The following is a 12,943-nucleotide window of genomic DNA, read 5'->3' on the forward strand; positions in this document are numbered from 1 at the left end:
CAGCAGCGTGACACCCTGGGGCCCTTCGCTGCAGACTCCCTGGCGTCGGGCGACGACGACGAGGACGGGGACGGGGACGGGGACGGGGACGTCCCTCCGGGGGATTCGCGCGAGGAGCTCCAGCACGTCCGCAGAGGTCAGTGCTGTGGCCAGGCTGCCCCAGGCCCGGTGGGCAGGGAGTCCCCCTTGCCTGCAGCCTGGCCCTACCACATGCTGCCCCAGGCCCTTTGCGCTCCACCACGGCTGCCCCAGCCGGCCGGCTGGATCAGGCCCTGGCTGGGGAGCGCGGAGCATGCACGGTGCCCCTTCCTGCACGCTGCGCCTGCGCCTGCCCTGCAGCGCAGCCCCGAGCGCTGGGCGCCTGCCCGGGCAGAGCCCCCCACCCACATGCACCCTGTTCCCGTGGCACCGTCACTGGAGCTCCCATGTCGTCCTCAGCGCCCTTCTGGACACACCCCCACCGCATGGACAAGAAGCTGTACGCGGTGCCCGCGGGCAACACCGTCAAGTTTCGCTGCCCGGCATCGGGGAGCCCCAGCCCCGGCATCCGCTGGCTGAAGAATGGGCACGAGTTTCGGGGCGAGCATCGCATCGGCGGCATCCGGGTGAGGGAGCGGGGCTGCCCCTGCCTTCTCCAGGGGCCTCTGGGCTGAGCCTGCAGCAGAGGTCCTGCCGGGCCAGGCACCAGCTCCAGGAACCGGGTGCCCTGCAGAGAGCTCTGCCCCTCACCGTGCTCTGTCCCGTCCCCCCGCAGCTGCGGCACCAGCACTGGAGCCTGGTCATGGAGAGCGTGGTGCCCTCCGACCGCGGCAACTACACCTGCCTGGTGGAGAACAAGTTCGGCAGGATCCGCTACAGCTACCTGCTGGACGTGCTGGGTGAGCCCCGCTGGCCGGCAGCGCGGGGGGCTGGTCCTGGGGTCCTCCCCCAGCGGGAAGCCTGCAACGAAGGGGCCTCTCAGCTGGTGCAGACCCCCAGGGAAGGCTCTGCTCCCCCGTGGGCTGCCTCAGTCGGGCCCCTTCTGTGCAGCTCCTGGCGCAGCATCAGGGCCTTGCTGTTGCCCTTGGGAGCTGCGAGATAAGAGGTCACTGATCCCTCGGCAGACTTCAAAGGGCCTCTGGGAGCATCAGGGTTGTAAAGTCCAAAGCGAGGAGCCAGCATACCAGCCCCCCCCCCCTTATCTCCCGACTGCTCCTTATCAGGGCCAGGCAGGGCGGGGAGGGGCCGGGCAGGCGGGGGCCTGAGGATCCACGGCCCCATGGGGAGGGACAGATGGGTAGGCCGGCTGGGGGAGGCTGGTTCTGTGGGGCAGAGGTTTCCCAGGCACGGTGCCCCTGCTCCACGGGCAGGGCCGTTGGCTGACGCAGCCGCGCCGCCGGCAGAGCGGTCCCCGCACAGGCCCATCCTGCAGGCCGGCCTGCCGGCCAACACCACGGCCCAGGCCGGCAGCGACGTGGAGTTCTTCTGCAAGGTGTACAGCGACGCCCAGCCCCACATCCAGTGGCTCAAGCACATCAAGCTGAACGGCAGCAGCTACGGCCCTGACGGCATCCCCTACGTCCAAGTGCTCAAGGTACTGGCGGAGGGGGCGCGGGGGCGTCGTGGGGCCCGGCCAGGCCTGATCACTGCTGGGCAAGCCCCGTGGTGCTCTGAGGAGCTGAGCCCACCCGAGGCAGGCCTCTGGGGAGCAGCGGGAGGCGGCTGGGCACCAGGGGAACAGGTGGAGCTGGGGTCCCGGGAGAATCAGGGCTGCGCGTGTCCCGCCTCTGAGCAAGGCGAGAGCGGTGGGGGCTGGGGAGACTTCCCTGGACCTGGGTCCCACTTGGGAGGGGGATGACCCTGGAGCTCAGCCTGGCGCTGCTCCCCCCAGACTGCCGACATCAACAGCTCGGGGATCGAGGTGCTGTATCTGCGCAACGTCTCCATGGAGGATGCCGGCGAGTACACCTGCCTGGCCGGGAACTCCATCGGCCTGTCCCACCAGTCGGCCTGGCTCACCGTGCTCCCAGGTATGGGCCGGCCGGCCGGGCTGGGGCAGGGAGGTGGCGGCCGTGGCCCAGGAGCCCAGGCTGACGGCAGGCTTGCTGTGCCCAGAGGAGGAGTGGGCCTGGGAGGTGGAGGCCCCGGAGGTCAAGTCCACCGACATCATCATCTACACGTCCGGCTCCTTGGCCGTCGTCATGGCGGCCGTCATCATGGTCTTGTGCCGGATGCAGACGCGGCCGAGCAAGCAGCCCCTGGAGCCCGTGCCCGTCCACAAGCTCTCCAAGTTCCCGCTCATGAGGCAGGTGCGTGCGGGCGCCCTGTGGGCATGGGGGGCGCATGGGGGACCTGGGGGGTGGGGCAGGGCCTGTGCCCACCCCAGGCCCGGCAGTAATGGGCTCTGCGGTTGCCCTGCAGTTCTCGCTGGACTCGAGCTCGTCGGGGAAGTCCAGCACGTCCTTGATGCGTGTCACCCGCCTGTCGTCCAGCTGCACCCCGATGCTGGCCGGCGTCCTGGAGCTCGAGCTGCCCCTGGACTCCATGTGGGAGTTCCCCCGTGACAAGTATGGGGGGCCGTGGGGTGGGGGGGAGGGGGTGCCCTGTCTGGCGCTGTGTCCAGGCCACGCCGGGGCCCTCTCCTTTGCCCCCAGGGCTCAGTCCCATGCTCTGTCCCACAGGCTGGCACTCAGCAAGCCCCTGGGGGAAGGCTGCTTCGGGCAGGTGGTGCGGGCAGAGGCCTACGGCATCGACCGTGACCAGCCCGAGAGAGCAGTCACGGTGGCCGTCAAGATGCTCAAAGGTACCGGTGTCCTCTGGGGCGCGTGCCTGTGTGCACGCATGCATGTGTGTGTGTGTGTGCATGCACATGGGGAGCTCAGGCTCTGCCCAGGCCTCCAGCCCAGGGACCCTCTTCTCACACCCCTCCAGACAGTGCCACAGACAAGGACTTGGCTGACCTGATCTCAGAGATGGAGATGATGAAGCTGATGGACAAGCACAAGAACATCATCAACCTGCTGGGGGTCTGCACGCAGGACGGTGAGGGGCTCTGCGGGGCCACACCCCTGGCGTGGGCACTGCTGTGCGGAGGCTGGAGAGCACTACAGACAGCTGCTCTCAGCGCTACGGGGTGGGGAGGGGCAGGGCTGTGCAGTCAGTCTGGCCGGAGCCCACGTGCCCAGCCAGGCCACGGCACTGACTGGTGCCCCTGCGCCACGCAGGGCCACTGTATGTTATTGTGGAGTTTGCTGCCAAGGGGAACCTGCGTGAGTTCCTGCGCGCCCGGCGCCCACCCACGCCCGACTACGCCTTTGACGCCGCCCGCCTGCCTGACGAGCAGCTCTCCTTCAAGGACCTCGTGTCCTGCGTCTACCAGGTGGCCCGCGGCATGGAGTACCTGGAGTCCAAGCGGGTGAGGCCTGGTCTGGCTCGGGGGTGGCAGTGAGTCCGTGGGGTGGGGCCGGGCGCCATGCTCACACCGCCCAACAAGGCAGGGAACAGCACCTGGGTGCGCCAGGCCTGGCTCCACGCCCCTCACGATGCCAGGGCTATGGCCTGTCTCTTTGCGGGAGGCTTTTGGACCCGTGCAGGGGCAGGGGTAGGGAGAGGTGCTGCTCTGGTGCCCCCCGCTTTGAGGGCCCATCTCACTGCAGTGCATCCACCGAGACCTGGCCGCCCGCAACGTGCTGGTGACAGAGGAGAACGTGATGAAGATTGCTGACTTCGGGCTGGCCCGTGACGTCCACGACATCGACTACTACAAGAAGACGAGCAACGTGAGCGTGGGGGCTAGGGAGGGGTCTGGGAGCAGGCAGCGCTGGCGCGCGGGGCTGAGGTCTGCCTGTCCCTGTAGGGCCGCCTGCCGGTGAAGTGGATGGCGCCAGAGGCCCTGTTTGACCGCGTGTACACGCACCAGAGCGACGTGTGAGTGCCGTGGTGCGGGCAGCGATGGGGTCAGGCGAGGCCTGGCGGTGCGCTCAGGAGTGCCCTGGCTGTAGGGGCAAAGGCAGTGGGTGGCGGGTGGGCTCGGAGGCTGTGGGACGGACACCGTCAGGCACGTCCCTCAGAGACCGAGTCCCCCCGGCAAGCACCTGGGAGGCGCGCCTGGGCCACGGCCGTGGCCTCGCCCAGCCCTGACGGCGGGTGGCATTGCAGGTGGTCATTTGGCATCCTGATGTGGGAGATCTTCACGCTGGGTGGGTCACCCTACCCCGGCATCCCCGTGGAGGAGCTCTTCAAGCTCCTGCGCGAAGGGCACCGCATGGACAAGCCAGCCAACTGCACGCACGAGCTGTGAGTAGCTCCGGGGCTGGGGTCCCCTGCAGCCGGGAGCAGGGGTCTGGGACCCCCAGGCTGATGGCTCCCCCCCGCAGGTACATGCTGATGCGGGAGTGCTGGCACGCCGTGCCCTCGCAGCGCCCCACCTTCAAGCAGCTGGTGGAGGCGCTGGACAAGATCTTGGCCGCTGTCTCCGAGGAGGTAGGGCTGGGCGGTGCGGGCGGCTTCCGGGGGCACAGGCCGGAGGGACCCTGCTTGGCCCTGGGCGAGTGCGCATGGTCCCAGCTCGGTCCCTGGGATGGGGGCAGTGGGGCTGCAACTCCACCCGCGCATTTATGCCCATCTCTCCCGCAGTACCTGGACCTGTCCATGCCCTTCGAGCAGTACTCGCCCTCCTGTGAGGACACCACCAGCACCTGCTCCTCCGACGACTCCGTCTTCACCCACGATCCCCTGCCCCTGGCGCCCTGCCTCTTCACCTACCCGGGTGGCCGGACATGAGGCCCTGCAAGCACCTGGCAGAGCTGCTGATGGCATCAGGGCCCGGTGGTTGGTGCCACCCAGCGCTGGGGCCCAGCGCGCTCCCAGGAGGACTGCAAGCAGCCGCCCCAGAGACAGGACTTCTCCGCGGCTGCCCTGTGATGCCCCTGCTTCCTGCCCGGGATGCCCCCGCGGGCACAGCAGAGGGAGCAGCGCTGGGCACCGGGGAGCTGCGTGCGGGCCCTGCGGGCTGCCTGCCCCCTCCACGGACTGTGCAGTGCCTCTCCTCTCACTGGTGGGCCCAGGCCCCCTCTTCGTGTCCCAGAGGATTTTTATATCTGTGTGCGTCCGGCAGCCTTGATAAATTATTTTTTGGAGTAAGACCCTCGTGCTGGCGGTTTTGGAGCTGCAGGCACTGGAGGGCCTGACCCCAAGGCCCCTCTCCAAGGGGCGGCATGAATGTGTCTCCTTAAGGGCCTTGTAGCCTGGTCCCCACCCCCTGTGGCTGGGAGTTGTGCTGCCCCTTGCAGCTGTGGGGCTGCCCCTGCTCCCCCCGTGTCCCCGGAAGGGGCTGGTCTCCAGGGCTCGTGCATGCATGTAGTGCAGCGCAGCCAAGGGCTGGGCCCTGTTCGCAGTCCCGGCACTCGGGACAGGGGCTGCACCCAGGCATGAGCGTGCTGTGCCCAGGCGTGTTGGCTGCGTGTGCACCTGTGCCCCCTCCTTGGTGCGGGGGCAGGGCTGGCCCGTGCACAAAGAGCCGCGCAGCTGGTGTGCATTAGCCGCTGCCCCGCTAAGCCACCGTGAACGCCGCTGCCCGCATCGCCCTGAAACCGATCTGGCAACTGCCATGGCCAGGGCTGGGAAAGGGCCTCTGCTCCCCTCCCCCTGCTCTGCCTGCCCACCTGCCGGGCCGCAGCCCCCAGCCCAGGGGCCTGGGGCTGCTGCTGCGCTGCCAGGGCAGGGCCAGTGGGGAGGGGAAGGGGCCTGGGCCCTTGCTCTCACTCCTGGAGCCAGGCAGGCTCAGCCCCCCCGCCAGCCAGGAAGGGAGTGTGGGCACAGCGGGGCAGGGGGGTTGCAGCTGTCCCTCACCCCCGCGCTCAGGGCTCAGCAGGGTTTAGGGTTTCTCCAGAGCGAGCGGAGCTCAGCTCTGGCCCAGGCAGGGGTTGGGTTTCGCGGGGGCCTTAGCCCCAGGATCCGGTTTCCTCCTCGTGCCCCAGCTGCAGCCGAGGGTGGGGGGTGGGCAATCCCCTCGTCTGCTGCCCGGGCCCCTGGCAGGAGCAGGCAGGTCAGGGAGCTCCAGCGTGCTCTAGGCCGTCTCCTCTCCCAGCCCTGGGCAAGACCTGCCACGCAGGCAGCTGCAGCTGGTCCCCCCACCCCAGACGACCTGCACGGGGCTCCACTGGCCCACTGCAGCCTGAGGGCTCGTGCCTGAACCAGCCTGGCACGGCCCCCCGCCCCAGCTCCAGCAGCCACCACTGCGAGGGGCACAAGCCCGGCCTAGGGATGGAGCTGGAGCAGGCGGCACCAGGTCAGCCCCAGCCTTTGCCCTGAGACAACGCAAAGCTGCTTCCACCGTGGCCTCCGCCGGCGCCAGGGACCTGCCAAAGCGCGAGAGGCCCACGCAGGGCTCCCAGCCCCACCACCTGCCTGGCATGTCCCACGCGGGCTCACGCGCCTGCATTCGGGGCGCCTGCCCGGTGCAGCTGCTTGCAAACACCCCCATGCTCCGGGCACGCGGGGCCAGGCCGAGCCGAGCCGAGCCGCTGCGGGGCCGAGCGGAAGCAGAGCAGCTCCCTGCAGCCGGCGGCTTGGAGGCCGCTCCCACCCCAGGCCTGGCTCCGGCTCCCACAGCCCCTGCCGGCCCCCTCCCCTGCCCGGGAAGGCAGACAGACCACCAGCAGGTGTGAAACCTGCCTGTCCCGCAGCCTCTGTGCCATGGAGAAGAAACCCAGCTGTCTGCTAATGTGCCAGAACCAATGCATTCATCACAGCCCGTGAATGGGGGCATTCAGCCCGCGGGAGGGGGAACACGGCCCCTCCCGTCCTGCCCCGGCTCCCCTGGCGAGAGGGCGGGGGGCGTTTGCTGAGGGTCTCAGCCCCCCCTTCCGCCCCACCAGACCCTGTCCAGGGAGCACGAGCAGAAGGGGGGGCATGGCACCTCGGGGTGGGGGTTGTCCTCGCTCCACCCAGGCCCCCCAGCCTCTCTGGGTCCCCGCGGGTGGGGGAGGGCCCCGGTGAGGCCAGCGCGGAGCTGCTCGGACCAGGGAAGGATGTGGTTTCGGAAGCACGCAGCCTCGGCGCCCGGCTCCCTGGTCCCTCTCTCCCTCCTCCCTCGTTCCTGTTTTCCCGGCCTGCTGGGCCCCCGGGAGGTGCCGCGGCCAATGGCCGGCGCAGGCCAGGAGGAGGTGCGCTCACGAATGCTTCCAGCGGTGCAGCCAGGTGGAGGAGACAAGGGGGGATTGTGCGCGGCAGCTGGCAGCCCTGCCACGCTACGCCACGCCACAGCCCTGGGCGCAGGCTGCAGCCAGCCAGGGCTGGGGCCTCTGCGCGCAGGCCTGGTGGTAGCGGGGTCCCTGAGCTGAAGCACGGTGGGAAGAGACTCGCTAGCAAGGCCCACGTGGCAGGCGCTCTCACCCCCGGGCATGCCACGGACACAAGGCTGGGGCTTCGGTGGTGCCCGCTTGTGGGGAATGGCTGAGGGCCACGCACTTGCGTGAGAGTGCCCGGTGCCCCGCTGCCAGCACAGGGGCCTCGTCCTGGGAGGAACTGCCCCTGCCCAGGGTCCGCAGGAGGGCCGGGGCCTTGCTGTGGGGCAGGAGGCTGCGCGCAGTGCCTGGGGCCGGTGGACTGGGGTCTCCCCACTGTGCACGGATGGGCTGGTGCAGGGCACCTGTCCTCTGTCCCTCCTCATTTAGGTGACGCCTTAATTAGCCCACTGGAGCAGGAAATGAGGGGGGAACTGGTGCAGCGGAGAAGCCAGAGCCTGCAGCCCATCCTCCATCCTCCGTCCTCAGTGGTGGGAAGGGAAGGGGCTGCGGGTGCAGCTGCGGTCCGTGCCAGCAGGCTCCTCTGTGCTGCCCCCAAGCTAGGACCCCACATCCCTGCCTAGTCCCTCCCAAGCAGGACCCCCGGTCAGCAGGGTGGGGCTCGCCACCCCCCTTGCACCCCCCAGGTCTCCAAGGGGGTCTGTGCTCCCCCCTTCGGGGCCCAGAGCCCTGCTCCTGCCTCAGGAGCGGGGGCAAGCAGCTCTGAGCAGCGTCCGCCCCCACACCAGGCACTGCTGGGGCCTTGGGGCCCAGAGCTGCCAGGCACCTGCAGCCCCGGGTTCAGGGAGGTGCCGACATCCCCCAGCCCCAGTTGGCCCCGAGCTCCTCCCAGCCAAAGCCACGCGGGGCTGAGCCCAAGGGTCACGGCCCTCGGCCCTGCCTGCTCGGACGGGCCGCGGGAGCCGCCTGCCGGCGCAGCGCCGGGCCTGGGGCTGCAGCAGCTGCGGGAGGCTGCAGCTGAGCGGGGCAGGGGCAGGGGCAGGGGCGGCCATGGTGAGCCCCGCGGCCCTGACAACTGCCGGCGGTTTGACGGCAGAACATTCCTGATCCTTGCTGTCAGGCCTGAACCAATCGCCCCTAATCCGCCGGCTCTGCTGGCAGGACAAGTGCGGTCCAGGCAAACAGGCCCCTTTTGTGTGCCGGGATTTACAGCGCAGCCCAGGAAATCTCGCTCGCTTCCTGAGGCTGCATTCCCACGCGGCCGCCCAGGCACCGCCCCAGCCCCAGCCCCAGCGAGCCCAAGTCTGGACCCTCTGCCCAGACCAGGAGGGGCAGAGCTGAGTGCGGGGGCAGCCGGTTCCCTCGGGCAACCCCGTGCAATGAGGCCACGGTGCTGTCTGCTCCCAGCTCCCCAGGTGCGGGGCTGCCTCCCTTGCCTGGCCCCCCGGGCAGCGCGCGATGGCAGGGGTGGGCTTCGTGGGCCAACGGGAGGGGAACAGGCAGAGACTGAAGATGCGTTGTGCCCCAGGCTCCCCTGGCACCAGTGCTGCGGGACGACCGTGCCCTTTCTCAAGCAAAGAGCTTCAGGCACAGCCGGCTGCTGGGACCTGCCTTGTCCCCCAGCCCCGCGCCCACAGGGCACGAGTGGCAGGGCCGTTCCAGCCCCCAGCCTCTGCATCCGCCTCCCACGCTGCATCAGCTGGGGGCTGCAGGACTCGGGCCAGGGGCCAGCGAGCAGAGCTGGGGCTGGAGTGTGTCCTGCTCTCACAGGGGAATCGGTGCTGGAGCCCAGGCCCAGTGCCACACACGCACAGGTGTGCGCACTCCTGCACACATGCAGGTATATGCAAATGCACACATGCATTCCCAGCCGGGGGGACAGATGGGATGGCCGTGGGGGAGGGAGGGGTTGGCCAGGCCGGAGCCCTGCTCCTGCAGCCAGGGCTGGGCCCGGTGGGCTGCCAGCGCCCCCTGGTGGGACCAGGCCAAGCTGCACAGCGCTGGCCGTGGCTGTGGGGCCCGTGGCCCCTGCTTGCCTGGGCTGCCCCTCGGCCCCTGGGCTGTGTGTGGAGGCTGCTCTGCTCCTTGGTGCCTCTTTTTGAGGCCACCCCTGGGCCACAAATGGGGGCAAGTCTAGGGCCAGGGACCGTAGGCAGCGTGGGCACAGGAGCAGCTGCATCTGGCCTTGCCCCTCCACGTCCGGATCCTACCGTGCCTGGGGGTCCCGGTGCGGCTGCAGTCCCACCGTGGCCTGGCCAGTGCCTGCAGTGAAGCCAGGCACGGCTCTGAATCTGGAGGGGCTGGTCCCTGGCGGGTCCAGGGCAGTGGGCAAGAGCCCCAGTGTGGAGCTGGCTCCTCCGGTGCCTGGGGCAGCCCCCGTGATCTCACCTGGCCCTGATTTGCTCTGCTCTGCTCTGCCCTGCAGCGCGGGTGTCGGGGCTCTGGGACGGGGGGCTGGTCCCTGTGCCCGGCAGGGCAGGGAGGGGCTGGTCTGGGACCCTCCGAGAGCCTGAGGGTGCAGGGGTTGGGGCCCCTCTGTGCTGCAGAGCTGCCTGGCGCAGGGTGTCTGGTCCTTGCATGGGCAGGGGGCCCTGCTGCCTCCCCGCTGGTGCTGCCCCTGGAGCCCCCTCCCAGGCTCTGAGCTGCCAGGAGCAGCCCTGGGTGCAGGCCTGAGAGGAGCAGGCCCTGGGCAGGGATGCAGTCTGTGGGGGCTGAGGTGGGCTGGTCCCAGGTTTGGGGCTGGCTGACCTGTGGGCTTGGGCCAGAGGCCTGAAGCAGGCAGGCAGCAGCTGGGGGTGGGCTAGATCCTGCCAGCCAGGAGCAGAGCTGGGGACCAGGAGCTGCCCCGTGGCCTGAGCAGCCTGGCAGGAAGGCCACGAACCCCCCGGGCGTGGTGCAGCGCCTCGGCCATGGATCTGGCGTTGCAGGGGGCAGACCCCGAGGCGGCTCTCGGCTGTGGTGGAGCCGCAGCTGTCCGTGGCTGGGGGTCCGGAGAGTCTGGGTGGCCCAGTGACCCCAAGGTGCTGTGGTCCTGCAGAGGAGGGTGATTAGCTCGGGGCTGCTGCCCTCAGCGGGGGAGCTCTGGCCCCTGCATTGGGGCTGCTCCTGGCCTTGCAGCCTGGATCCCCCGGCCTGGGGAGCTGTGTCAGCCCTGGCGCTACCTGCAAGCAGCCGGGGGGGCAGCTCAGCCGTGGACACAGGCCCTGGGGGCAGAACAGGTCCCCCCTGCCTTGGGGCACTTGAGCCATGGGGCCTGGCATGGGAAGGGCTGCAGGACTCCTTCCCTCTCCCTTCCTGCTGCTTCTGGCTGGCAGGGATGGGGACAGCCCCAAGCCCGGCTCCTGTGCCCTGGGGTTGGGTGCTAAAGCCAGAGTGGCCCTCAGCATGGATGCCGACCCCCTCCCCGCTCCCTGGCCGCAGGGCCTGCCGGAGGGTGCCAGGGCTCTGCGCCTGGGCTGCCTCCAGCATTGACCGGTTGGCAGGAAGCTGCCAGGCCCTGGGGCTGAGCAGGCTGGGCCGGCTCCTCCTGCCGGGGGGGCTGGACCCCGGAGGGGGCGGGCTGGCCTGCATCCCCGCGTGGGCTGGGCCGCGCCCCCCCTCCGCGGCGGAGTCACGGCGCCCCCTGGTGGGCACACGCAGCCCAGCGAGGTGCCAGCCCAGGCCCCCAGGCCGCAGCCCCCCGCCAGCGCCCTGCGCGACCCCACGGGCCTTCTGCGGCCGCCCGCCAGCCCACGGCCGGCCCGCTGCGCCAGGCTCCTCCCCTCCTCGGCCCCGGCCTTCCAGAAACATCTCCAGCCCCTTCCCCCGGGAAGCAACTCCCCCAGCAGGTCCCCCCACCCGGGCAGGAAGCCTTCCTCCATCGTCCTCCCCACTTCCTTCCTCTGCAGCCAGTGGGGGGGCAGCCAGGGCCGTCAGCCTCCCCAGCACAGCCGCTCCACGGAGCTTCCTGCCTTTAACCCCTTCATCCGCGGCCCGGGGCAGTGCCACCACCCGAGCCCAGCTGATCCCCGCAGCCTCCTGGGCGGGGCCTGCCGTCCCCCAGCAGCACCCTCCATGCTGCCCAGCACCAGCCCCAGGGCCTCCAAGCGGCTCTCCGGGCTGGAGGGATTCACTTCTGCACTTCCAGCCTGTGTCTGCACTGATCTGCTGCCCCGGATACGAGACCCAGCTCCTGCTGCCCCCAGCCTGGCGGCAGCTAGCATAACCCCCCCAGCTCCGACCTGCCCCAGCCAAGGGTCAGGGTGAGAACACCATGCCCAGCGCTGCGGCCTCCTAGCAGAGCTGGGCCCTCCTGGCAGGAGCTGCAGCAAGGGGAGCTCATGGGCCTGGGACCGGCTGGGGGGATGCACGCTGTGTGCCGCCCCGCGTGTCCCCCGTGTCACAGCGGGCGCAGCTGGCAGGCCTGCAGGAACGCAGCTGCACCTGGCTGGAGCAGCATGGAGGCCTGCCCTGCACATCAGCCCCTGGGGTGGAGAGAGTCCAGGGCTTCCCTGCAGGGGAAATTCTTTGCATGTTCCCACCCGAGCACAGAGCGAGGCCTGTGCCCTGCCCTGGCAACACTGACCGCCAAGCGGGCTGAGCCAGTCATCAGGGCTGCCAGGGGGGCCTGTGAAACGGCTGGGGACGGGGCCAGGCTGGTGCCTGCGTGCCCGTGCCCCGGCTGAGGAGGCTTCTCCCTGGCAGCCGGAGGAGCCCCACTCCCTGCTGAGCTCCTGCAGGAGGGGGGATGGGGTGGGAGTGAGGCACGACCCTCCCCTCCCCTCGTAGAGGCTTGCAGCAGGGTGCCACACGCCATGAATGTGCTGCGTGCCGTCACTAGTGCTGCACATTATCCTGCTGGACGGGATCCTGCAGACCCCAGCACCCTCGTGGGCTGTGGCTGTTGCCAGGGATCCTGGAAGCTGAGGGGCTGCAGGCCCGGCTGTGGGGGGGCACAGCACCCCCCTGCCGCCTGGGGGGCAGCGACCAGCAGAGGGCGTCTGGAGCAGGGCCCAGCAGCTGAGGCCTGGGCCTGGCACCTGCACCTAGGCCTGGCCAGGCCCAGGGCTCCCACCACCCCAGTGCCCAGGCACCGTGGCCCCCACCCCCACCGGCATCACCCCCACGGGCATCACCCCCACACCAGTGCTGAGCAGCTGAGAAGAGCCTGGCTGCCGGCCACCTACAGTGTCCCACTGGCTGGGCTGTGAACGGGGTCGACCCCCACCAACAGCCCCGCGGTCCAGATGCGGAGCACGTGGGGGCGGGTGAGCCACAGGCTGAAACTGCCGGAGCGCCCTGCACAGGGCCCGGGGCACAGCGACCGGCACCCTGCGGCGCGGCCCCGGTCAGCCGGCGGCAAGCATGTGGGCACCGAGTACGGTCCTGGCACGAGGCGCCAGAGCAGGCAGAACTGGGGCCGGGGCTGCAGCAGGCCAGGCGCTGAGGCAGGACGCGCGGGACGAGGTGCTCCGCGGCCGCATCCAGCCCCGAGGTCTCTCCATGTGCGTCCTGGGAGGCAGGGAGGGGGCGGAGGCCTGGCAGGCTGCTCCCTGTGCCTGGCTGGGCAGCGCCAGCACCCTGTGGACCTGGCCCCGGCTGGCTGCCGCAGAGCCCCTGCCGCACCGCCCTCCAGGCCCGGAGGACGGAGGGAAGCGGCGGGCTGGGGAGGGCAGCCTGCGGCCTGCCTGAGTGTGCCGAGAGCCTGAGCCGCGCCGGCGGCCGGGCCCGGGCAGCGC

The 12,943-nt window shown here is 70.2% G+C and overlaps 1 protein-coding gene across 1 annotated transcript in view; it reads left to right on the top strand.

Moving 5' to 3' along the window:
• Positions 1 to 5,121, top strand: part of FGFR4 (fibroblast growth factor receptor 4) — a 6,423-nt gene extending 1,302 nt beyond the window's left edge. The window contains exons 2-16 of the mRNA XM_019534755.1: positions 4 to 136; positions 439 to 605; positions 755 to 878; positions 1,383 to 1,573; positions 1,871 to 2,009; positions 2,095 to 2,288; positions 2,401 to 2,546; positions 2,661 to 2,782; positions 2,911 to 3,021; positions 3,204 to 3,394; positions 3,636 to 3,758; positions 3,836 to 3,906; positions 4,138 to 4,275; positions 4,356 to 4,461; positions 4,615 to 5,121. Of these exons, the coding sequence (XP_019390300.1) occupies positions 4 to 136; positions 439 to 605; positions 755 to 878; positions 1,383 to 1,573; positions 1,871 to 2,009; positions 2,095 to 2,288; positions 2,401 to 2,546; positions 2,661 to 2,782; positions 2,911 to 3,021; positions 3,204 to 3,394; positions 3,636 to 3,758; positions 3,836 to 3,906; positions 4,138 to 4,275; positions 4,356 to 4,461; positions 4,615 to 4,761 (2,103 nt within the window). The 3' untranslated portion in view covers positions 4,762 to 5,121. The remainder of the gene's footprint in view (positions 1 to 3; positions 137 to 438; positions 606 to 754; positions 879 to 1,382; positions 1,574 to 1,870; positions 2,010 to 2,094; positions 2,289 to 2,400; positions 2,547 to 2,660; positions 2,783 to 2,910; positions 3,022 to 3,203; positions 3,395 to 3,635; positions 3,759 to 3,835; positions 3,907 to 4,137; positions 4,276 to 4,355; positions 4,462 to 4,614) is intronic.
• The last annotated feature ends 7,822 nt before the right edge of the window (positions 5,122 to 12,943 follow it).

This window comes from Crocodylus porosus, unplaced genomic scaffold (genome assembly GCF_001723895.1).
Source record: "Crocodylus porosus isolate Cpor-Errol unplaced genomic scaffold, CroPor_comp1, whole genome shotgun sequence".
NCBI lineage: Eukaryota > Metazoa > Chordata > Crocodylia > Crocodylidae > Crocodylus > Crocodylus porosus.